The following is a 26,563-nucleotide window of genomic DNA, read 5'->3' on the forward strand; positions in this document are numbered from 1 at the left end:
TATGTAACTTCTTATTTCCCTATTAAAGTTCTTTATTATTTTATATAAGTTTGTAGCAGTTAAATGGAAATGTCCAACTGCAGTATATGTAAGTTATACAAATTATCATTAATTCAATACCTTCATAGGTCTTCAGACTCAGTTGAGGAGTCTGAATTCTAACTTACATGATATTTATTATACCTCTCCTTAAACTTTTACACTGACAGTACATATATTATATCCCTTCTAGCATGAGCACATCTGTAGTGAGGTCATGAGGAGACATGTTTTTTTTTTAATGTGAATCCTACTGAATAATATACTATCCATAATATAGTACATTAGTACTATACTGTGGCTAGACTGTTGATTAGATAATCTGGAAATTCTGTTCTAGAATTTCCAGATTATCTAATGGAAATTCTAGAGACTAAATATGGACTTTTTTTTTTTTTTTTTTTTTTTTTTTTTTTTTTTTTCCAAGCTACTTTGGGCTTCCAGTTAAACATTATGATGGGCTCACACTGCCACATTGGACAGTGAAAATCATTTATAACCCACAGATGCCACAGTGGGATTCAAATCTTTTGGTTGATATCAGAGATGCTAAGTTATCTAGTAGAGATTCCTGTTCAGTTGCAGAGACCTGGCTTTGAATTCATTGAAGTTCCTCTTCACTCTTAAAGACCTAGGTTCAAATACTCTGAGATGGGAGGATCCTATATAAGAACTTTTTCAAGCTGAGGTGAGTTTCTCATACAGAGATGGCAAGGTTTTCCCTTCTGGAAACTCAAGTTTTTCATTCCTCAAACTGTCCAAAGAACACATGTGGTGAACAAACATAATACACTGCTCTCATTGAATGCTCTCATTCATTTCCATTCATTTACCACTCTAGAAAAAATCTGGTTGAGTAATGATGATAACTGCATTATTACTCAATGCCTAGGAATAATTCTATGTTGGTCTCTAGAGCAAGGTTTCTGGAAAAAAAAAATTAAAAAATCAGCTAATGCTCCTTTGTTTTTGTTCCTGCATAGGGAGCAAATTAATAAAGGGCATTAATTAATTAATAAAAATATTTAAAAAATCCTTATCCCACCACAGTACTAATATAGATTTACAATCTTTTGTGAGCAGGAGTCATATAAAAAAAAAACAACAATCAAAGCCTTATAGAAGTTATGAATGGGAATCATGAGTAAGAGGCTGAGGAATGACTCTTTTGCGTGGGTGGTTCGACTGTGGAAACTGTTCATGCTCTTGCTACCCTACCAGGCAATGAGAACATGAATTGAATTGTGAATGAGTTTAAGGAATAGTATGATAGGCTTTGTGTTGTTTAAGATGGGCATTCAACAACGAGTCTTATAACTCCATGGAGGTCCATGTACAATAATAATAATAAAGAGGGTCAGTAATAATTATTGCATTGCTATCAGGATTTTTCTTAACATTTTGTTATTCATTTACATTTTCTTTACTTTTTTTAACAATGCATCTCACGAACTTCAACTTCATATTCACTCTTTTCAGCACTGAACTGCAATATTTGCATTTGCTCATAGCACTATTCTATCAAATCTTCTTGCGAGGACTCCATATTGCATTCAATTGCCATTTCTAAATTAGCATCACATGAAGAAAATTGGCTGTTTCACTTCAAACCAATATCAAATCAACCAATATGACATAGTTTAATATCAAAAATGATATTAAACTTTGTCATTAATGCATAAATTAAATAGCTAGCAAAATATGAAGCCATGTCCTACATTATCAGAATCTATTCCTTCATGCTTTTCCACAGCATCATCATTCAACCACTCTCTTATCCATGTCATCACCTGCTCCAGTTTATTCAGTACTCTTCTATGTTGTATTGTGTCAAATAACTTTACAAAGTCTAGCCATATTGTGCATATTGGTTTCTTAATCACCTCACTTATCCACTTCTCACATTATTATAAAATGTGATGAAATTACTAGGACACATTCTTCTTGTTAAGAAATTATATATTTGTTTTTATCCATATTTTATTTTAGTGTAACAAAATAGTAACAGTTTGCATGGTTTGCATGTGAAATATCTTCCAGACTTTTGCATACTGAAAGCAGTGAATTCACTATAAGTTGTCTTCAATATTCTATAATATATGAGGGGAGGGGGTGAAAAGTTCTGATAAACACCTAGAACAAAAATGATATTAAAGCAACTGATATAACCACAAGAATGAACATATCTTTAACCTCCATGTTTCATCAAATTGTATTAATTTGTTCTTTTTCTTTCAGGATATATCAGAAGACATGTCAATTCCTTCATGGTGATTATCACAACTTTTCAGCACACACATCGTAAAACATACTTTCTCTAAGCCTTAGGAAGTGTATATTGTGTTACATTATAGTGAGAGTCACTCTGTAGACTGGTTTTGACTGCATTGAAGTTTCATTCACATTTTACCATGGCTTACACTGTAGTCATAAAATGTGGATTAAAGCAATAATATAATTTCTTGTTAAACATAACATAAGGTAGCAAGACTATCATATCCCTCTTCACCCATTCAAGAATTTGAATTCTAACTTCTCTAAGACCTTAAACCGAAATTATATAATCTTATATATAATATAAGATTATATAATCTTATATATATATATATACACATATAATCATATAATTCTATATGATCTTATTATAATATAATCTTATATATATTATATATATAATTTTATGCACGCACACACACACACACACATGCATATATATATATATATATATATTAAACTTTGCCAAATTGATTAGCAAAACTGTTTATTTTACATAATGTTTATGTTGCATTTTGGTTTCTTTCAAGATGGTTGTGAAAGTGAAGATTTACTATGTGGATTTAATGCCAACTGTGTCACAGAAAATCATATTACTCGTTGTGCTTGTGTACCAGGTTATGTTGGTGACCCATATGATTCATTAAAGGGTTGTCAGAGTAAGTCAAGAGATTCATTGTATTTGTTTACATTTAATTTTATTTTTATATTGGATATATCTGTAAGAGAAATCACTAGCTATATAAATATTATCAAATTAATTAGTTTTACAATGGGAAAAAAATAAAAAATCAAGCTTATTTGTAGAATACAAAAATAAATAAGATACAAAGTAGAAAATTCTAGCCAAATCTAGATAAGTAGATATATTCTACATGTACAATCAGAATAACATATTTTTGTGAGTTCAAACCAGCAACATTATGCTTCACGCAGATCTATATACAAATAAGTACGATAATATTGGCACAAAATGCAATGTCATCATGTATAGGAATGTAAGAAGCACTTGTAGATAAATAAAGCGAAAAATTACCATAGAATGGGTAAATGCATAGTATGTCTAAACTGCATGTAACATTTTTCTTGTTTTAATCTTTATCTATAAAACACATAAGTAGTGATGTAACAAAAGAAATATGATCCTGAATGAAGTGAAATGAAGAATACAACGCCTCTCACTGTATGGGGAAGATTGATTAGGAAGTATAGGAAGCTCTGTAGTTAGCCATCACCACATTGGGTAGATAAACTGAGCAGAAAAGATATTGACAATGCATGGACATTTTGCATTTTAAAGTACAGAAATATAAGGCTGTGTACCATACTGATGGTGTCATACTGGAAGAAGTGGATGAGATTTGAGATTTGGCAGTGATGGTCGACAGTAGAATGAAGTTTAGAGGGCATATTGAAAGTGTTGCAAAGGCTGCACATCATAGTGCTGCTATGATAAGAAGTACTCTAACATGTAGGGATAAGGAAGTGGTTGTGCCACTGTATAAAGCACTTGTCAGACCACATTCGGAGTATTGTGCTCAAATTTGGTCACCTGGTTTTCAAACATTGATTAGGATTTCTTCAACCTCTGTGGTTGAAGAAATGTGGATAGCAGAGTTTGCTGGATAGGAGGTAAAGAGGTGATATTATAGAGACATTTAAGTTAGTGAGATGATGTTATTGGATTAATCCAGATGGGATTATAAAAAGAGTAGAAGGTGAGAGTGGGAAAAACCAGTGGCCATCCCTGGAAGTTATGTAAGAGTGTGGTGAAAAGGGGTGTGAGGAGTAGATTTTTTACATGGAGAATTGTCAGCGAATGGAATGCATTACCAGAATGTGTTGTTAATGCAAGGAGTACTAAGGATTTTAATTCAGTATGATAAATATGTTGTCTGTTGAATGAACCTCCCATGATGAGTCTGCCAACTCCATGGAGGATGCAATAATATAATAATAATAATAATAATAATAAAAAGAAATTATAAAACATAAGAATGAAGCTCTTTAGCATTTAAAAAGCTTGATAATACCAGACATTAAACATGATAATCACAATATAAAACTTTGCTGTTACTTAAACTAGAATAAATTTGTAGTGAAGAGATATTATATGAACTGAGAGATTGAGAAACGTGTGAAATTTTTTTTTTCCAACTACACTGCATACTTCCTTGACTGAGTTAATCAATGTTTTCTTCATATATTGAATGTTCAACTCCATGGTGTGGCTCATGCTTTCAAGTCTCCATGTTTTACTTAATAATATTTATATTAAAGTGTACAGTAGTTCACATATGAAAGTTATTTGTATTTTATTATTTTCCAAACTTTCATGCTTATTTTTCATTACATTGTAATACTCATGTTTATCTTCTTAACCTGTGATGGTGGCTACTTCATATTATAAATCTCCCACTCCCTTGTATGTGGGACCTATCTGAAGACATCACTATTAGCAATAATAACAAAATTGTTAAGCCCTTTCTTATTTTATATGTGTTTTCTTCAAGTGAATTTATGCAAATTTTTATGTTGGAACTTTTTGTTAGAATAACTACTCAATGTTCCAGTCAGAAATCTAGCAGGTACTCAGCATTACTATTAATCCATTCTTTTCTTTAAATTGCCGCAGAATAGCTCTGTGTTTGGGATTTATTTCCAGCTCTGCTGTTTAGGTCTTCAACAAGAACCATCTTTTCCTTTTTCTTCATATCAATTGCTCTTTCATTCAAAAAGTCTGCTTTATCTCTGTTAGCAACTTCAGTGTGTCTCTGGCTCCCATTAAAGAGGTTTATCTTCCTGTTTAATGTTAAATATTAAAGCTATTCCCTACTTTCCCTGATTATTAATGTCTGAGTAAATCATCATCAAACATTTATTATTTAGAAGGCTATTTCAGTTTTGATGTTCTTAAGTAACACCAGTTGTGTAGACAAGTATTTCATTACTTCATAGCATTCTGTCACTATACATGAATTGCAGTTCATTTTTATGATTTTTTTGTTATATTAAAGAAAATTTATGAGTTCAATTTACGAAACCATTTTTTTATCAGTGTCTAGTTGCAAAAAATAAAATTCTAGAAAGTTTATTGCATTTCAAAATCACTATTAAAATAATTGAAGTTTAATTATTTCATTGTATTTTAGTTTTCTGTAAAATATTGAATGGCACAAAGTTATAGCTTTCTAATTTTTTCCCCTCATAGTTCCTCATGAATGCCATTTTGATCATGACTGCCAAACAGACGAAGTGTGTCGAGCAGGAACAGACAATATACGCAGATGCGTGCGTAAGTATCAGAAACTAGAAAAATAAAAATATTATCAGTATTAATTATTATCGCTAGTGAAGCAATTTATTTATATTTTTCTCTATTAGAGTCAATATATCATATGCACTCATTGCCCAGTTATTTTCTTATTATCTATCTAATATCATGAAGTACCTCCTTTTGCTTTCAGAACAGCTTTAATTTCTGGTGTTGTTACACTTTTTGGACGTCCTTCACGTGGATCATCTTCAAGGCTGGTACAGCCACATTTAAACTTGGCAGCCCATTTCTTAATTGTCGAAAATGAAGGAGAAGAGTGCCTATAAACTTTTGTGAACTTCAAATGGATTTCTTTTGGCATTAAACCTTCTTTTACAAAGAATTTTATAACCACACAAAACTCAATTTTATCCATTTCAAGGGATACAGACAACACTTTTACTTCAGATAGCCGTGTAAAACAAACTACTTGATAGAATGACTTGCAATTTCGCATAGATGCTTATGAAAGATGTACCAACTTAGAAAAAAAAATCTTGCCAATAGTGTTGCCATCTATGGTCGAGGCCGAGAACTTTTCAGATCACCCTCTTACATATCTCTCCTAGAAATGAATCTCAAGCTGTCATATCTGGAGACTTCCATGACCATGATGGATCCCCAAGAAAATCTGCTTGATGGAGAACAGTATTCCAAAGCAAGCCATCAATTCCCTTGCCGTCTGCCACATTTTTACGTTGCCTTGTTGGAATAGTTTCTAATTGTGATTCCATATTATGTGCTCCACTGTATGTGCCAAACATATATATGTTCCTACCCATGAAAGGTTATTTGTAAACTTATAATACATTATGTACCGTGAATGGTCTAGGGATTTTTTTTTCTGATTTTTATCAATTTTATATATTTTTTTACACAATCCAGAAACCCTGTTCTAGAGATCAAACATGCAACTTTTTCAAGCCACTTCAGGCCTCCAGTGAGCAGGATAGTGGTTTCCCACTGGGCGATGACATTCATCTCTCACCTAAAGACAATTACAAACATCCATGTCCATGGCAGGATTCAAACCTGCAGCCTGTTGGTTGGAGAGCAGATACTCTAACTCAGCCAACCTGGCCGGCAATATGCTGATCGTTGCTTGGTAATTGTCACCTGTAACTATAAGTGTTGTGTAGTTTTCATGCTTAAAGAAGTAGAGACTATTCACATGTTTTGAGCATTGTTTTATTATTGAGTATGAAAGAAGGTTGTTGAGAAGAATAAAAGATATAATAGTGTAGTAGGAAAGGTAGGTAGTGTGTTATCCAGGTATGACAGTGATGAGTGAGCTGGAGAGCAAAGAGAGCAGTATGAAAAAAGCAGAAGAGTAAGGAAGGAGGGAGTGATGGTATCCTTATGAATGGAGAAGTGGATAGTACGAATGTGGAGAATGTGAGAACAGGTGGGCAAGACAGAAAGTGAAATGGGGGAATGTGGAGAGGGAGGGACACAGCATTAGAAAGGTCAATGTTTAAAGAGGGAGTGAATGTGTGAATAGAAAGGAATGGGATGGCCTAGGATGTAGGCAGAGCAGTTGGGTTTGGAGAGTGTTCTGAGATGGATAATGGCTCACAGAAGGCATGGAGAAATCACATCTAATAAGTAGTATCAGCAAAACTTGTTATGGATCTAGAAATGAACTGTTATATTTTATATGAATGCCAGAAGTATTAGAAGTGAGGTTAATGAAACTATTGCAATAATTGAGTCTGTTCACCCAAAAAATTGTTGGAATATGTGAAACATGGTTGGATGAGGATGGTATCATGAGAGGAATAGAGATGGAAGGGTTTTCTTAAATGTTTTTTTTTTTTTGAAGATAGAAAAAAAAAAGAGAGATGTAACACTGTTGATTATAGAAAAGGAGTTATTCTCATGCAAGAAGGAAATAGTGCCAATTGAGGCAGTATGGTGGTGTGAGATAGAGATGATTAGAATGAAATACTTGGTTTGGTGTTGCTATAGACCTAGTAATGTGGAGGGCAGTGACAAAGAAGTGTATAAGCAAAGAGGAAATGGGTGATCATTATTTGTGCTTTTAATTATACTACTCATAATATAGACTGGGATGATGAGATAGTATCCATAAGCAAAGAATAATCTGGAATTGTGGACATGTGAAAATAGCTATCAGTTCAATGTTAGTAAATATAAAGTTGTGTACCTTTGTATATTGAGATATCCAATGACATACTATTGGTAGGCTTATGTGAGAAGAAACTGATCATGCTATAGGGATCTTAAAGTTTTAGAAGTTGAAGTTCAAGAGATAATTACAATGCTGAAACAAACATTGACATGTAAGAATAAGGAAGTCATTTTGCTTCTTTACAAAGCTTTAATATGATCTCATATCTGTCTATAATAAATTAAAGAAGTTGAAAAAGAAAGAAAAGATGATAGTTTTGTCCCTTGGATTTATTATCAGAGCTTCAAGTTTTGTCACAAAATTAACACCATTTATTCAAGAATACAGTTTATGCTTGAAGCTGAACATAACAGTTGTATTCTGTTTCTTTCTCTGACTTTTTTTTTTTATTCTTTGCTAACCAGATAGAGGCCTTCATTTCTATTGTTATCTGGAAAAAAGACATGCACATACAGAGAAGAGAGAGAGAGAGAGTTGTTATATACATCCTCTATCTCAGCATCATCTATATCAAATATCTGACATTGTAAGGACTCTCATCCATCAGACTTATACTCTTTGTTCCATAGACACTTTCCTTTACAATAAAACATAGAACACATAAGATCTACTTTTTCCATCCAGTGCTTTTAATGATAATTTCATCAGTAATGTTATAAATAAATATAGAGTTAACATAATTTCTAACCACTCAAGACGATACTGATTAATGTGTGCCTACCTTGATGCTCAAGTGATGTAAGCTATTAACTTTAATTCCTGTCTATTGCATTTCTGTCTGTATGACTTCTTCATTTATGTCTTCAGTTAAGAATAAGATGGTACTGGCATTCCCTGATTATTTATAGATACTTTGTATTTGCGGATTTTATTTACTGTGGCCAATTGGGAAGATTTGCAGTTGCCCATTGAAAAAATACAAAAAAATGCCATGAACCAGAAAAATAAAAACTGGTAATTAGTTTACGGAATTAATGCAAATGAAGTATATTAATTAAAGGTAACTTTAATGAATCACTTCTATATTTCGGCAACGTCACATTGCCATCTTCGGGAACATAAAGATATGGTATGTGCACGCAGGCACTAACACAAAGCAAATGAAGAAGAAAGCAAGAAACTAATATTGTTCCTAAAGTCCTAATGGTGCCCTCTTGCAGGCTAATTTGGTAGTCTTGGCTGTTGGGCTGAAGTTTAATAATTCATCGCAGCAAGTTTAAATACGAAAGATTATTCAAAGAATCTTCAGCAGCTCTAAAAAACGTTCCTAACCTCAACAAATTTGGGTGCATGAAACTACCCCAAATTTGGGAGACTTACATTATGAGAACTTCAGCCCAACAGCCAAGACTATCAAATTAGCCCGCAAGAGGGCACCATTAGGACTTTAGGAACAATATTAGTTTCTTGCTTTCTTCCTCATTTGCTTTGTGTTAGTGCCTGCGTGCACATACCATATCTTTATGTTCCCGAAGATGGCAATGTGACGTTGCTGAAATATAGAAGTTATTCATTAAAGTTACCTTTAATTAATATACTTCATTTGCATTGTTAATTCCGTAAACTAATTACCAGTTATGTCCAACCAACGTATAAGCCTTGCTACTAGAATCAGAAAAATAAAAATTTATAAAAATAAAAAATAAGAGAAAAATAAAATTAAAATTAATTTCTGTAATTTAGTAAAATACTAGTTACAATAATTAACAGATGGTACATTTTCATTTTTGAAAAAAAAAGTATATAGATTTCTTCATCAGGTTAGTATCACTTAAAATGTTTGATTTAAAAATTTAAGACATTGCTTAAACATTATTTAAATACATTATTTATTTATACATTATTTATATTATTATCATATTATTATTATTTATATTAAAACTTAAGACATTATTTAAAAATTAATGACATTATAAACATTACTATATCTCATTTTGTTTATTTGTTTGCTTATTTATTTTTTAGTTGCATGCATTTTCACTCAGTGTAGCGCAACAGCTGAATGTGTGGCTCACGAACACGTTGCTCGATGTCGTTGTCTTGAAGGTTCTACTGGAAATCCAAATGATGTTCATAGAGGATGTATACGTAAGTGATAATTTTATATTTGCATAATATATTGATAAGTAGGGTTTTTAAAGTTATTTTCTTAATTGCTGTATTTTGAAAACATATTTCACCAAAATTATGCATTAAAAAAAAAACATACTTTTGAAGCTGTTGAAGTACATGCTTTGTGGTCAGTTGTAATTAATCTGTCATTGTATTCTTTAACTGTTTGCCACAACAGTACCATACTTGTCTTTTCATATCTACTATTATGTGAAATTTTTTTTACATAAAGACATAACAGTGATAGAAGAGATGAAATTCACTTATATAAAAAAAGTATAACTTTTAATGACTGCAAAATTTTTGGCCAGGTTTCTTGGCCATTCACATTATATATATATATATATATATATATATATATATATTGATTTCTGTAATTATATATATATATATATATATATATATATATATATATATATATATATTGATTTCTGTAATTATATATATATATATATATTGATTTCTGTAATAATTCACTTATATATTACATAAGTGAATTATATCTCTTTGTCATCATTTGGATGTTTGTATAGCCTTAATTCCCCTCCCTTCCCTTGTAAGTTGTTGCAATAAGTTTATGTTTAAGTTTATGCTTAGGACTGGTTGAGCCCTCCTAGTGATGGATTAAGTATGTATTTTATGACTGTAAATCGGTGTGTTCACGGGCTGGTCTGCCTGTTCTGAGGGATGAAAAACTTGAGTTTCCAAGGAGAAAAAAACCCTCTATTGACAAAACCCAGGTCTTTCTGACCAAAGGGCTATGTCTATACCGACTGATCTATGGAGGCTCTGTTGCAATAAGTGAATGAGTTCTTATGTTCACATTATTATAAAATTATAAAAACAGGTTTGATTTTGTGTGGGCAAATAGTTTTGGGAAACAGCTTTTGTGGAAAAATTATCTGTTAATTTTAAGTTTGGAAGCTATCAGTAACAGCTTTCTAGATCATTTTTGAACCAAGTTAACAAAATATAATTTAGAAAGTCTACATATTGCTAACCACTACTTTTCTTTATAACCCTCCCACACTTTGCCAGCCTGGTTGGCATAGAGGTTAGCATACCTGCTCTGCAACCAACAGGCTGTGGTGCGTTCAAATCCCACACAGATGGGCATGGTTGTTTGTAAATGTCTTTAGGTACGAGATTAATTTCATTGCTTTGTGTGACACCACCACCCTACTTAGAGGTCTGAGTGACTTGAAAAAGTTTTGTGTTTGGTCTCTAGAGTAGGAGTTCTGGATTATGTAAAAGAAATAAATCAAAAATATTTTATTTAAACAAATAAAGATTAGTTTACAGTGTTTTATGTTATATAAAACACATTCACATGAGAGATTACAAAACTTATTAGCATATTGATGCTGTATGTTATGTGTGTGGACAAGTAATATTCTTTTTGAAGAGTTGGAGGTTGTAGTTAGCATCCAAGTCATTTTGACTTGGATGCTAATGAGGATCACAATAAGATACAAGGTTAATGAACAAAATGTTATATTGTAGCACAATGATAGAATGAAATTTAATGAAATACTTATGAAAATACTTATATTCTATTTGTATCTTTCATATACATACTTTTTTTTAAAATTTTTATGACTTGAGATCATAAGTGAGAGTAACAATATCAATTTGATTTTACAGTCTAACATAGTAGTGTGAGAATAGTTATGACCATTTAAAAATTTCTTAATACATGTAGTAATAATGATTTTTATTTGATAGCAATCATTCCTGATCGTTGTCAGAGTGATTCTGATTGTAGACCTACTGAAATCTGTCGTATAATACCAGCTGGATACTTGGATTGCATTGGTGAGTTAATGACTAAAGTTTGATATTATTAATAGTTATGAGGTATACTTTATTTATTTATTTATTTAATTTGCTTTTCTGGAATTTTTCTTTTTTTTTTTAATCTACATACATGCAAATCAAGGAAAAAAAATAATGAGTGTGTGATAGATGGCATAGCATTGATAGTAAATTGTGCACTATATAGATGGTAGGTTGTGTGGGGGTACATTGCTGTCCCTTGATGAGTCCTTGGACCCCTTGGAGGTTTCACATAGTAGTAGCAGTAGTAATAATAATAATGTAATGCATTGTTTATTATCATGCTGTTCCATTCATGTTGTAATTTAACATAAACATGAACATAAACCAAAGCAGTTCCAAGTGTAATTTGACATAAACCAAAACAGCATTTAAACAGTTCTGTTTCAAAACAAATGGTAATGATTAAACTATAATCAAAATTTCATCAGGTTTGCATATGAAATAAACAATTGGCTGTAAGATTTTAAGATATTTTTGTCAATGATAAATGCCAACTGTGATTCAAAAAGAGATTAAATTATTCAGGGATCAAGCAGTTGCTTATTTCATTTATAATGTAATCACAGATACAGTTTTTGTTGTTAATTTACTGATATGTAGATGGTAGAGGATCTTACCATCTTGCCTTCTGGAAGCCAGTGGTGTCTGAAACCACTTCTGACCTTGCTCTGGAATCAAGGTTTTGGATTCCAAAGGATTCCTGTCTTTCTTTTACTTTACATGCTATTTGAGACAGAAATCTGAAATGAAGTTTTCAAATCCGTCTCATTATATAATCCACCTTTATACAATTCCATTATATAAAGGTGGCTCCAAGACAGAATTATCAAATTGCAGACCTATTAATATCTCAGGAGTAGTGGTTAAAGGTAAAATGCAGTAGTAAGTGGATAGGAATATGATACTCTATGGTGAACAGCATGACTTTGCGAAAGATAGGTCCTGCCTTAGTAATTTACTCACATTTTATAATAGAGTGACAGGGAAATGGCTACATCATGATACTGCTGGACTTTGCAAAGCATTTGACAGAATACTGTATAGAAAACTATTACAAAAATTGGAGAAAATTGAATGGATATCAAGCTGGTGGCATGGAATTGGGGGGGGGGGGAAGGAAATTGACAGACAGATACCACAGAATAGTATATGGTGGAGTGGAATCTAGGAATTCTTGGAATTGATGAAAAAAACATCCTATGCTACTTAAGACTAATTCAAGGAGAAATAATCTTAGAAACATCTAAAAAAGAACAAGTTAGGACTGAGTACATTAAGGCACTATTTTTTGATAATAGACAAGACTTAACAAATTCAAAGAATATAGTCACAGGAAGTAGTAAAGATTATCAAGAAATGGTAAAGCATGTGGACCCAATGAACTACTAGACGAAATCATTAAACTAATCAATGTCAATAATATTGATAAAATTGTAAAATTATTCAACAGAATTTATGATACTGGTAAACTACCCTCTTACTGGATGCATTGTCTAAAAAAACTAATACAGGAACGTGTGATGATTTTAAATTGATTAGCCTAATGAGCCAGACTCTCAAAATATTCCTAAAAATTATTCATAATAGAATATACCAAAAATGATATGATCTCATTAGTGAAACTCAGTTTGGTTTCAGAAATGGCCTAGGAACAACAAACTGACCTTTATATTGTTTTATTGATTTCAAAAAGACTTTTGATAAGGTCCAACATAACAACTAGGCCTAGATGATAAGGATGTTAGAATCATTAAAAACCTCTATTGGGGGACAGACTGCATTTGTCCTAACAGACAACATCAGGACAAGCAGCATCAAAATTGAAAAGGAGTGAGACAAGGATGTGTGCTATCTCCACTTCTGTTTAACATTTATTCATAAGTGGATATGTGGATATTTAGATGGATGTTCAAGATCCCATGGACAGAAAAGGCAAAGAATGAAGAGGTACCAAGAAGAATAAATAAAAATTGAGAATTAATCAATATAGTGAAAAGAAGAAAAACTGCTACTTCGGACATCTAATGAGAAACTTAAATATAACATTTTCCAGGTAATACTGGAAAGTAAAAATCAACAGAAAGAGAAAACCTGGAAGAAGAAAAATATCATGGCTAGACAATATTAAAAAAACTGGACTAAACTGAACACAGAGTTCTTAATCAGAGCCACTAAAGACAGAAGTAAATTTGCAAAGGTGAGCAGGAATAGATGATATTCGAACAGAAATGCTGAAGTATGATGGTATAAAAGTCTTACAGTGGCTGCACTGCATAGTTCAGAGAGCCTGGACAGAGGGATGAATTCCCGATGATTGGAGTAGAGCTCTAATACTACCCATATATAAAAAGGGAAATAAAACTGAATGTGAGAACTACAGAGGTATTTCCCTACTGAGTGTTCCTGGCAAGATCTATGCAAGTATACTTGAGAAACGGTTGAGAAGAATTGTGGAAGAGAAGCTTGGTGAAGAACAAGCTGGATTCAGGCCAAATAGAGGCTGTCAGGATCAGATCTTCACTTTACGACAAATAGTCGAGAAAGCATGGGAATATAACAGAGATCTGTATTTAAGTTTTGTCGATCTGGAAAAGGCATATGACAAGGTGCCAAGAGAGAAGCTATTCAATATGCTACAGTTATATGGTGTCAGTGGGGCATTATATCAAGCAATACTTAGTCTTTATTTGAGTTGTAAGTCAGCAGTTAGAATTGAAGGAAGTACAGGAAGATGGTTTAATGTTAAATCTGGTGTGAGACAAGGATGTACATTATCCTCTCTGTTATTCATTATCTATATGGATCACATTATGAAGGAAAGTGGTATTAAACATGATATCAAAATTGGAGATGTTAATGTCAGCTCTTTGCTTTATGCGGACGATGTTATACTTCTAAATAAATCCGCTACAAGTTTGCAAGATTCCCTGACTAAATTGAATAACTGTTGTAATAGATATGGTATGAAGGTCAGCATTAAAAAGACAAAGACAATGAAAATAGGTAGAATCATTGAAAATGTCAACTGTGTTGTGAACGGGGAACCTGTGGAACAAGTAAAACATTTCAGCTACTTAGGCACGATTTTTACTGAAGATGGTAAATTAAATATGGTAGGCAGTCAATTGAATAAATTCATATGGAATAAGAAAGAAATTATGGATCTGAGAACTTGGTCAGAAATAAAACACTTGACCAAAGACCAGAGACTGCAGATATGAGAGTCCTGAGAAAGATTAGAGGCATGAACAGATGGCATCAATAGCAATATCATATTAAAAATGAAGATATTAGGAAAGAACTTGACATTGTCAGCATCCAGGAATGCGTTAGCAGAGCTAATCTCAGGTGGTATGGTCACTTAAATAGAATGGGAGAGGAAAGATTAGCAAAACAAGTGTTCTCTGCCAGGTTGGCAGGAAAACGACCCAGAGGAAGACCAAGATATAGGTGGATTGATACGGTACAAAGTGCCTTAGACGATAGAAATATAAGATCTGATAATGTTGGAGTCTTGACAAGTAACAGACTGATTTGGAGGAAAATTGTAGATAGGAAGTTAGTAATAATGTAAATTTTTCATGTAGTACTATCATATCCTGTACACCCCTTGAGGGTACATATCAGACATATAATGATGATAATGGTTGCTGAACTCTGTTTAGGAAATAGCACTTAAAGAATAAGAAGAAGAAATCTAGGAAAATTAGGATGACTAGTGAGTGGGACAATGAACTGTCAAAATTTGTTGGAAAAAATTGGTCAACCATAGCCAAGAACAGAGAAAGATGGAAGGAGTTGAAGGAGGCCTTCTTCCAGCAGCAGACTGAAAATAGCTAAAATGAAGAAGAAGTGGAGTGCCTCATGATTCTGTACTATGACCCTATTCTTTAATTTGTATATTAATGATATAGGGAAAGATTTAAAGGGAGGGGATATTCAGTTTTTTGCTAACAATGTGAAACTGAGGAGAGCAATTGATAAAAGTAATGTTAATATCTTAGATGTTGAAAGTTTATTTTTCACTTGGTTAGAGTATAATAAATTTAGTTTAATCCTTTATCCAAGTGTGAGCAAACAAAGTTTGCGCCTGAAAGTATCTTCAGGACTGGGTTAAGGTTTACCACCTTAACCCAGTCCTGAAGATATTTTCAGGCGCAAACTTTGTTTGCTCACACTTGGATAAAGGATTAAACTAAATTTATTATATTTAGATATCTCAGATGATTTGAGTAAATTGGCATTGTGAGAGAAGGATAATGGTTGTCAACTTAATGCTGCCAAATATAATATTAAACACTTTGGGTTGAAAAGGTTGCATACTGTGTATTACATTAATGGTACTGGATTGCAGGAAATTGATGAGGCTAAGAACTTGGAGATAATAGTGGACAGAGAATTGAAGTTCAGAGGTCATATTACAAAAGTTGGTAAAATAGCCCAAAGGATTACTCGAAAATGTTGAAGAATACACTAACAAGTAAAGATAAACAGGTTATAATCCTTTTATAATGCTGTGATTTGGCTGTATCTTGTACAGCCAAAACTGATTTGGTTATTTGCATTTCTTGGAGATCAGGAGGTGGTGGAGAAGATTGAGAGATGAGTGACCATGCAGGTGAGAGGTCTATAAAATGTTCCCTATGAGGATAAGTTGAAGGTGGGTGTGTGTTGCAAAGTTTAGTCATTAGTGGAAAAGAAGGAGCATGATAGAAACTTATAAGTTGTTAAAGGGATTCTATAAGATTAACACAAAGGAAATTTTTCAATATGCAATGAATAGAGAGAACTAGGAGTCAACCTGAAAGTTATGTAAGACTAGATTTTTTGCTTGGAGAGTGGTGAATGAGTGGAATGAATTGTCAGAAATAGTTGTGAATGCCTCACATTGAATAAGTTTAAGGAAAGGTATGATAAGTATTGTGTATATAAAAGTTTGTGTGAGTGGGTCTCCTGTGATGAGTCTTTGGATTCCATGGAGATACCTGTATAATAATAATAATATTATTAAGATTTCTATCATGTCCCCTTTTTTCTACCAATGACTAAACTTTGCAACACACACCCACCCACCCACCTCTTAAAAAATGTATTCATTTTTTTTAAATGTTATAATTAAGCTATCTATGGAGGGATATCTGAGCAGTGGCATGTGGGGTGGGTGACTTTGTATTTTTCTCTATTTCAGATTTATTTTACTAAATAAAAATTACAAAAACAAAATATAACTAGATCATCTGTATATAAAACAAGTAAAGAAATAATTCATGCAGTAAAAAAGGTGTATTTGGGTAATAGCATTTTTGTATAGTTGTACCATTCATTATCATAGCAAAACCTAATCCATTTTTAGCATGTGCATTGTAGACATAATTTTGTCTAATTTTGTTAATAAAAGGGTCCAGCTGAAACATCAGTTTGTTAGTGATCCTAAATCTTCAAGCATAATAAACTTCTGAGGTTCTTTGCTGTAAGTATTATCTTCTTCTACTCTTTTCTTTCTTGAGTTCTTTCAGTCCAATCCAGGATTCTGATCTCATCAAAGTTTTTTTTTAGATGTTATCCTCCCAACATCACTGGGGAGTTACTTAGTGACTTACCATCAGGCCTCATCTTAGCCATTCTTTCCACATGTCTAAGCCATTCTATTTGCAAGTTCTGATTTCATCATTTAACAGTGATGATCTGTAGAGTTGGTAGAGCTCTTTGGTATGTCTCCTTCTTCACCTGTTATGTTATGTTTTACAAGTTCAAAGACTTGTATAAGGATTTTATTTTCAAAGATCCACGAGTCTTTTGCATCTTGGTGTTTGCTGCTCAAGGTTTCTATCCCATACAAAACAATAGGTTTTAATGATTGTCATACATATTTATATTTTATCTCTGCTTAAAGAATTTTGGAAGATAATAAATGATGTAGCGAATGATAAGATATGTTGGAGGCATGCATTCTAGCTTAAATTTCCATATGAATTTTACTATCTCAAGTAAATAAAATTAAAGATGCTAAGAAATTATAACATTTTTAAATCCTTTATCCAAGTATTGCATGCAAAGAATCTTCACAACTAGCCTTCTTGTATATAGAAGTTAATGATTTCACATTATTGCCTTGTTATGTGAAGTCACTAGCCTCTATATGCAAGTATCCTGGTCATGAAGATACTTCATATATAAACTTTGTTTACTTACACTTGGATAAAGGATTAAACAAGATTATAATTTCTTAGCATCTTTAATTTATTTTATAACCTAGTGAAAAAGCTTTCAACAATTAGTAATCAATGTTCCTTGTTGTGTAGGCTTCTATGAGGATTGGCATTTGTAGAACTATTTTTTTTCTAGTATGAAATCCCAAACAAAGATGTCATATAGAGACTATGTTTTTATTTCAACTAGTTTCATGAAATACTTTGTTTCACTTCATCAGAAAATAACATGAATAAACTAAAAACTAGAAAGAAAAGTATTTGAGAATGTTTAAACAAAAAGCATACATTCACTACTATGCTAGCTGCTGGTTTATAGGTTGCTGTAACATACTAATGGTAGATACAAGTGTCTCATGATGGATTAAGGAAGACCAGACTTGATGTAAAATCATCCCTTGTGTTTTGTTACACTGTAGAGGATGCTTCATCATTTCAGTTGATTCTTTGAATGCTCTTGAGTAAAAATGGTAATCAGTGTGAAGCAGTTCGGTTTTTTCCATTCTGTGGTGTTTTGTTTCCATTGAATGTACTGGCAGCCCTGATTTATGCTTTCTTTCATTCTCAACATCCTTGAAGTGTTCTTATTGGTGTATCTCACCAGATCTGTCAGTCTGTTCTGTGTAATGTAGTGTTGTGTAGATTACAATTACAACTGATCTTGTGGACACCTGGTTTTTTGAGTGGCAGATATGGAGGTTTCAGATGTTCTGAGATGTTTTGTTGATTGGGTAGAAGGTGACTTTTAAGTTTGTTGGTGAAGCAATCTTGCTATTTTATCTGTGAATGAGTGTATATATATGAAAGAATCACTGCTCCTTTGCATTCTTGGGTTTTTTGTTCTTCTGATTATTTTGGAGGTTGAAATAGAATTTTTTTTACTAACATTCTATTGTAGTCATTTTTTGGAAGAACAGAATTAGTTGCTGTAGCTTTTTTGGTTTCTTTTATCTATGTTGGTGGAAATTTTCTAGGCTCTACCACATAAGGAACGAATTATGCCAGAATTTGTGCGTAAGTAATGTCCTGTGTTAGTTGTTTCCTGTAGACTGAGAAGTTGTATGTGTGTTTTGTTCTGATATCTCAGCTAGTGTATCCAGAGATTATAAAGACCTATTTATTTCTAATTCATCTGTGAATTTAATCCCAATATAAATGTTGTTCAGAAAGGTGGTTCGGGAATTGTACCAGGCCAGATGATAAAAATATTGTCAACATATCTTCACCAAATTTTTGGTGAAGTTTTCTTCCTTGATTTTGGAGGGGCTATTTTATCAAACCAATCTATGAATAAGTCAGCTGACATAGGAGAAACTGGAGATCCTATTGCTAGTCCTTTCTATTCAAAAAATCCTCTTCAAATTTGAAAAATGTACTGTTGATACAGTGTTTAAAGAAATCCGCTGTGTTTGGCAGGAAGACGTCTTGAAGTAATTGTATGGTTTCTATTCTTGTAACATTAGTGAAAAGATTTCTATGTCCAGGCTTGCAGTTATATCAGTAGGAACCAATGTGATGTCTGATATTTTCTATGAAGTTTGTTAGATGCTTAGATAGTAGAGAAGTTGTAAAGTATCTTGCATCAACAATTGGTCTTAATGGCAAGTCTTGTTTATTCAGTTTAGGGACTCCATATATTCTTGGAACAAGAGGATATCTGGATTCGTGACAATTTTTGTTTCTTGAGACCAGTTCAGCATGTTTTTTTTAATTAAGTTATTGGTTTTATTATGGAAATATTCCATGGGATCTTATTCCCACTTTTCACAGGTACTTGCATCTTGTAGAAGCATTTTAATTTTTTCTATGTATTCTGTAGAGTTCAAAACGACTGTTGAGTTGCCTTTCTTGACTTTCAATATTAGTACTTTTTTCTTTTTACAAGGAGATAAAGATTATCTTCCTCTCTCCCTTCTTAAAGCAACTTTTCAAAGCTTCTGTGGAGATAGGACATTCTATAAATATTTTATCCAGTATTTAACCACAAACAAAGATGCCAATTAGAAACTATTTTTTATTTTGGCTAGTTTTGTGAAATGATTTGTTTCTTTAAATTAAGGGGATATTAAATCCCACATTGTTTCAAAACCAAATAAAAAACTCAAAGATCGGAATCAAAGAGTTTCTTGATTATCTTGAAAAGTAATCTTGATGATGCTAAAGTTAGGAGGGGGAGACTGAAGGTAGGTTGACGTAATCATAAATTGAAATATTGCTAGGCATTCATACAAACTTCACTAGTTTTACATTAAGTTTTACATTATGGGAAATACTACGAATAGTGAATAAGAGCTTTACCCACCTTTGCTACAAGTTGCCCTAGTTTGTACTACGTGCTTTAGCTTATGCTAGTATCCGCCAGTACTTTTATAGTTTACTATATTCAGCATGAAACTCTTTGATTCCGATCTTTGAGTTTCTTATTTGGTTTTGAAACAATGTGGGATTTAATATTCCCTTAATTTAAATAATGAGTTATTTTGCCGAAGTGAAGCCTATTGGCTCTTTATTTATTTAAGTAATTTAACGGGTGCACCTTTTTGACAACTCATATAGCAAAGTATATAAGTTCTTTTCGCTCTACCCTCAGTATTAATTTGGTCTACCTACTCACTGATGAGACTTCAATAATGGTCGTAACTGGTCTGGGTAGTGACCTTCTACCATAATGTATAACATCATACATCTCCTAGGAGATGTGTTTTACATTATGGGAAATACTAAGAATAGTGAATGAGAGCTTTACCCTCCGTTGCTACGAGTTGCCCTAGTGTTTGTACTACATGCTTTAGCTTACGCTAGTATCCGCCAATACTTCTATAGTTTACTATATTCAGCATGAAACTCTTTGATTCCAGTCTTTGAGATTCTTATTCAGTTTTGAAACAATGTGGGATTTAATATTCCCTTAATTTAAATAATGTTACATCGCCGAAGTGAAGCCTATTGGCTCTTTATTTATTTAAATGATTTGTTTAATTTCATCAGGGAATGACATGAATAAACTAAAAAACAAGGAAAAAACAATAATTATTTCTAAAAATAATTTCTAATTGGCATCATTTTTTCTGGTTAAATACCACATAAAATATAGAACTTTTCATTAAATTTCATAAAATAAAAATAAATAAATAAATAAATAAATTTATATTCAGAAAATATACGTGGCCACACCATTTCATAATACTAGTATGTGAAGTGTAATCTTGATAATGCTAAAGTTAGGAGGGGGAGACTGAAGGTAGGTTGACATAATCATAAATTGAAATATTGCTAGGCATTCATACAAACTTCACTAGATGCAGTATCCATCTGAAGTAATACATATTATTTTTGGAAAGTAAATAATGTTTTTTTATGATTTGGAATAAATAACTACTTATGTGATTATGTGATGTTCAGACAGTTTGCAAATACTAAATTTATTGGAAAATTCACACAAAAAAAAAAAAATGAAACTCAATGTCATACATATATTGAATTTGCAAAAATGTGTTCATCAAATACAGAATGGATATGATATAGAGACATGTGAGTTTCCACCTGATGAAAAACATATGCAAAACAGTCCAATATGAATATTTTAAGAAAAACATTATAGGATTACTCACATAAAGATTACTCATCCTTCACATTTGTGTAATAATATTTTTAAGTGAACTATATTAAAAATAAGTTCTCCTCATACATATAACTTATGTGGCTTTTGCATAATTTATTTTTAAAAAGAGGCAAAATATTTGGACTAAAATTTATCCTCTTTAAATTAAACAACTTAAGGTACCAGACAACTACTGATCCTCAGTATTTAAAATGCTTTTTTCTATGTAATACAGTATGACATAGAAAACACCATTGAGATATGATCATTCATATTCCTTTTCCCTCTTTTACCTTGCGGTGTCGAGGGTTTATTAATCGGACCTGAGGTTTTAAAATGATTTACAGATAGAAGTATTTGTGTGATATTTATTTTTAATTTTTTGAAATTTTTTATTTTTAGTTTTGAAGATCTGTTGCTTAGAGAAAATAAAATATAATTAAGTATTGCTCAGTGCAATAATGCATATATATTTTTCCATTTATTTAATTTTTTTTTCTTTCTTTAGATGCATGTCAATCCATTCAGTGTGGTCCAAATGCTCATTGCATTGCAAGCAATCATAAAACAAAATGTCAGTGTCACTCAGAGCATACTGGAGACCCATATAATCTTGTAAATGGATGTAAATGTAAGTACTACATAAAAATTTTTATATAGTTTTTTTTTTATTGATAAAGTAAGCTTAAAAGTACGAATAACTTTATCTAAATTTTGAGCATAGGAATACGAAATCCATAGAGGTTGTTCCTCAGTAATTCATAGGCATTCTGACTTGTTTCTAAGAAAAACTGATCACAGAAATAAACTGTTATCATCATCATTTCCCTTAATGTGTAAGGTTCAGTGGCCTTCCATGGTCAACTAATTTGGTTTTATAGGACCTTAAATAATGTCATGAAAGCACGGGGTTAAATATCTTTTCTAATATGCTGTGTTTGTGAATTACATATATTATTATTATTACGGGCAGCTCCAAGGAGTCTTTAGACTCATCGAGGGAGGCCCAACATTATGTCAAGAACAACTATTCAACATTCACACAGTATCTATCATACTTCACCTTGAACTCATTTACAGTCATGGCACCCACAACAGACTCTGGCAGCTTATTCCACTCATTCACCACTCTCCAAGTAAAAAACCTAGTTCTAACACCCTTGCTAACCACACTCTTACCAAGCTTCCATGGATGGCCCCTAGTTCTCCCACTACCAGTCCTATTCTCAAAAATATCTTCTGAATTAATCTTATAGAAATTCTTCAGTGACTTGAATGTCTCAATGATATCACCCCTTTTCTGCCTATCAACCAATTTCTGCAACCCACAAATCTTCAACCTGTTCTCGTAAGGTTCATTCCATAGTCCTGCTATTATCTTGGTCACTCGTCTCTGGATCCTCTCCACCTCCTTCCCATCAAAAAGAAACCCTGGCGCCCATATCTGGGCACAGTAGTCTAGATGGGGTTTTATCAAGGCTCAATACAGAGGAACAATAACCTGTTTGTCTCTGCTTGTTAAAGTATTTTAAGGAACCAAGTGATTTGATGAGCTGATTTAGCCACTTTTGCAATGTGCCCCCTAATCTTCAACTCCCTATCCATCAACACTCCCAAATCCCTAGCCTCATCAATCTCCTGGAGTATGGTTCCACCAATGTGATACACTGCTGCTAATCTTTTCACTGCAAAATGCATAACCTTACACTTTGCCACATTAAATTGACATCCATTTTCCTTAGCCCAGTCCTCCAAACTTTCCAAATCATCTTGCAAAATTTTGACATCCTGTGCACTCACTATTGCTCTATCCAACTTTGCATCATCAGTAAACACGTGAACACTTCATCTTAGATCCTTTCCTATATCGTTAATGAACAAATTGAAAAGTATGGTCCAAGAACAGAACCCTGTGGCACACCACTAGTCACAGGCCATTTTTTGGACTCTACTCCCGAATAAACCACTCTCTGATATCTCTCCATCAACCAACCTCCTATCCATCTCACCAACCCTATATCCATCCCCATATGCTGCAGTTTACTGATTAGAATTCCATGTGGTATCCTGTCAAAGGCCTTAGCAAGGTCCAGTAGAATCACTCTAAACCCATTACCCTTATTCAGTTCAGCGGTCACTGTGTTATAAAACATGAGCAAGTTACTGAGGCATGATCTACTCTTCACAAAACAATGTTGTCCCCCATACAGTATCCCATTTTCATCAATCCAATCCTGTATTTTTTTCTTGACTATTTTCTCCAAGACCTTGACAACAATTCCTGATATGCTGATCGGCTGGTAATTTTCAACAGCAGTCTTGGAACCACCTTTATGCAGTGGAACTATTTCCCCCTCTTTCCACCCCCTTGGGACTAACCCAGACCTGAAACTCAAATTAAACAAAATGGTCAAAGGCACTGACAATTCTTTAGCTGTTTCTCGTACGACATGAGCTGGTATAACCATCCAATCCAGCAGATGAATTGACATTGAGGTTTTGTAATAGACTATTCACCTCCACTTCATTCACCACAATTCCCATATAGTAGGCTGTTGGTTCTTCCATTTCTGCAATGTCACCACCAGGATGATATACTCTTGCAAAGTGCTCACTCAGTAATTCTACTACATCAACTAATTCGGTTACCTCCCTACCATCGGCATTCTTTAAAATCATTCTGCCATATACATTTTTTCTTTTAGTTGCAACATATCGAAAAAACTGTTTGGGATTCTCTTTAGCCTGTGCATGGCTAATGTTCTTTCATAATCTGCTTTTGCTTTTCTTACCACATTTGTTACCCTTCTGGCCTGGGCTTTATACCATTCATGTGCCTGCAGGTCCCCTTTCTCCTTGAATTCCCTCCACAGTTGTTTCTTTTTTTTTTTTTCTGCTCAAGCTTAATGATGTTATTCATCCATTTAATCCCTACTTGATTTATTATTCTTACTCTAGGTATACAGTCAGCCATTACCTCCTGCAAACACTTCTTAACACCTCCAATGCACTATCAACATCCAGCCCTTGCAGTTTTACATGCCATGGCACTGAACCAATCAAACTCCTAAGCTTTTCATACTTACCAGCCCAATAATTCCACATATACCCTGTCTTAATTGTAAATTCCACACCTTTAGCCACCTCCCAAGTTAAGACCCTATGATCACTCTCACCATTTGGTGGCAATCTGGTCATATTCATTACAGTCAGATCCTCAGATACAATTACTAGGTCAAGCACTCTCTCTGACCCCTAGTATTTTCCATTACATGCTGTTGCAGATATTTATCCCTTAATACCACATAAAATTCAATTCCTTCCTCCCATGTGTTCTCTCCTCCCTTCAATGAATGCTACCATAGTCGAAATCTCCCATAATAATTACCCTCCTTCCACTCTTTCTTCTATTTGCTTATGCATACTATCTCCACCATCTTTTCCATCACCTGGTCTATAGCAGCACCCAATTGTATATTTTGTTCTGCTAGCCTCAATCTCACACCAAATGGCCTCAAATGTGCTCTTTTCTCTATCCTGCAATTCAACCTCTATTCTCCTTGGCTGCAGCTCATCAGCTATCATCAATAATACTCCTCCCCCCCATTTTATTCTCCCTGTCATTCCTGAACACACTATACCCCTCCCATTCAATCCCACTAGCTATATCATCTTCAGTCAGCCATGTTTCACTAATGCCAATAACCTGTGGTCTGGAAGTGCCAACCAAGGCCAAAAATTCTTCTTTCTTGTTCCTAATACTCCTAGCATTAGTATACATGAATTGCAGACCTCCGTTGGCCCCATTCCTACTTTGATGCCTTATACTAACTATCCCATTCTGATTTGTTGTCCTTATTTGCTTGGGCATATTATACTTATTCATACACTCAACTGTCTCCCTTAGGTCTGCATATCTATTTTCTCCACCCCTTAATAAATCTAGTTTCCCTGATTTTGCACATCCACTTCATTCAACAACACTTTTTCAAGTCTCCTTACACCGAATCCATTCAAATGCAAACCATCCATCTTATATAGGATCCTTTCACCCATGGAACTCACTCCACACATCCACAAATTCCACACCAGTCATCATGCATAACCCACGCATAAAGTCATTTGCAATTATGGCCCTCCTTCTAAACTCTTCACTGTCATACCATGGACAAAGACTAATCATCCTAACTCTCTCACTCTTTTCTTTTGCTACCTCAAACAATTCATTTAGGTCCTCTATCATTTCCATTTTATCTCCTTTCAAATCATTCATACCTGTCACTTATGACATTTCTTTCACTATCATTTCTTTCACTCTTTGCTTTTGCTCCCTAATAGACTCACTTAAGTCCTTAATGGTCGCACCAGGTTGGTACGATTTTGTCAAATTCTCTACTATCACACGTCCTACTAACGAATCTCCATACAACACTCGCTCCTTCATTTTGTTTACATTCACAATCACTTATTTTTCCTATCATACTTTTTTTTATTGGCTGGTACACTCGGTAGACATTTGTGCATACTCCAGCTGCCGCTTTGCTCTATGTATCGCTCCACTCAACAGCGCAATCTCACTCATTGCATCTATCTCATCTTTTTTATCTGTTAAACCATTTATTTGCTCTGTATTAATACCATCATTCACACTTTCTACATTCACACCCTCACAGCTCTGTGGTACAACCTCACAATTTCTTATCATATCGCTGTTTTCTACATTCTGAAATTTGTCAAAAATATCACACTCACGACTTGAAACACACTTTAATTCCTCATTTTCCTTACATTTTCTGCACACATTCACTCCACTATCATCATCTAACCATACACCAACTGCTCTCTGCAGTGCATACATTTTGCAGATAGTACACTGAATAATCTCCTTTATGTTACCATTATTGAACAAAGATGGCAAACCATTATTACTAGCCGCCATTTTTCTTCTTACCGGAGCCATGTGCTTTCGTATCTTATCAAATTAATAATTGAAACAACACCAAAATACACAAACAGACACA

At 33.4% G+C, this 26,563-nt stretch overlaps 1 protein-coding gene across 1 annotated transcript in view; it reads left to right on the forward strand.

The window, feature by feature from the left end:
• Positions 1 to 26,563, forward strand: part of LOC150101923 (uncharacterized) — a 1,001,066-nt gene that overhangs the window by 413,632 nt on the left and 560,871 nt on the right. Inside the window, exons 55-58 of the mRNA XM_090399931.1 lie at positions 2,844 to 2,972; positions 9,747 to 9,869; positions 11,619 to 11,708; positions 22,051 to 22,173. Coding sequence (XP_090256057.1) covers positions 2,844 to 2,972; positions 9,747 to 9,869; positions 11,619 to 11,708; positions 22,051 to 22,173 — 465 coding nt within the window. The remainder of the gene's footprint in view (positions 1 to 2,843; positions 2,973 to 9,746; positions 9,870 to 11,618; positions 11,709 to 22,050; positions 22,174 to 26,563) is intronic.

This window comes from Typopeltis vanoorti, chromosome 11, assembly GCF_054136105.1.
Source record: "Typopeltis vanoorti isolate ZY-2024b chromosome 11, IOZ_Tvanoo_1.0, whole genome shotgun sequence".
NCBI lineage: Eukaryota > Metazoa > Arthropoda > Arachnida > Uropygi > Thelyphonidae > Typopeltis > Typopeltis vanoorti.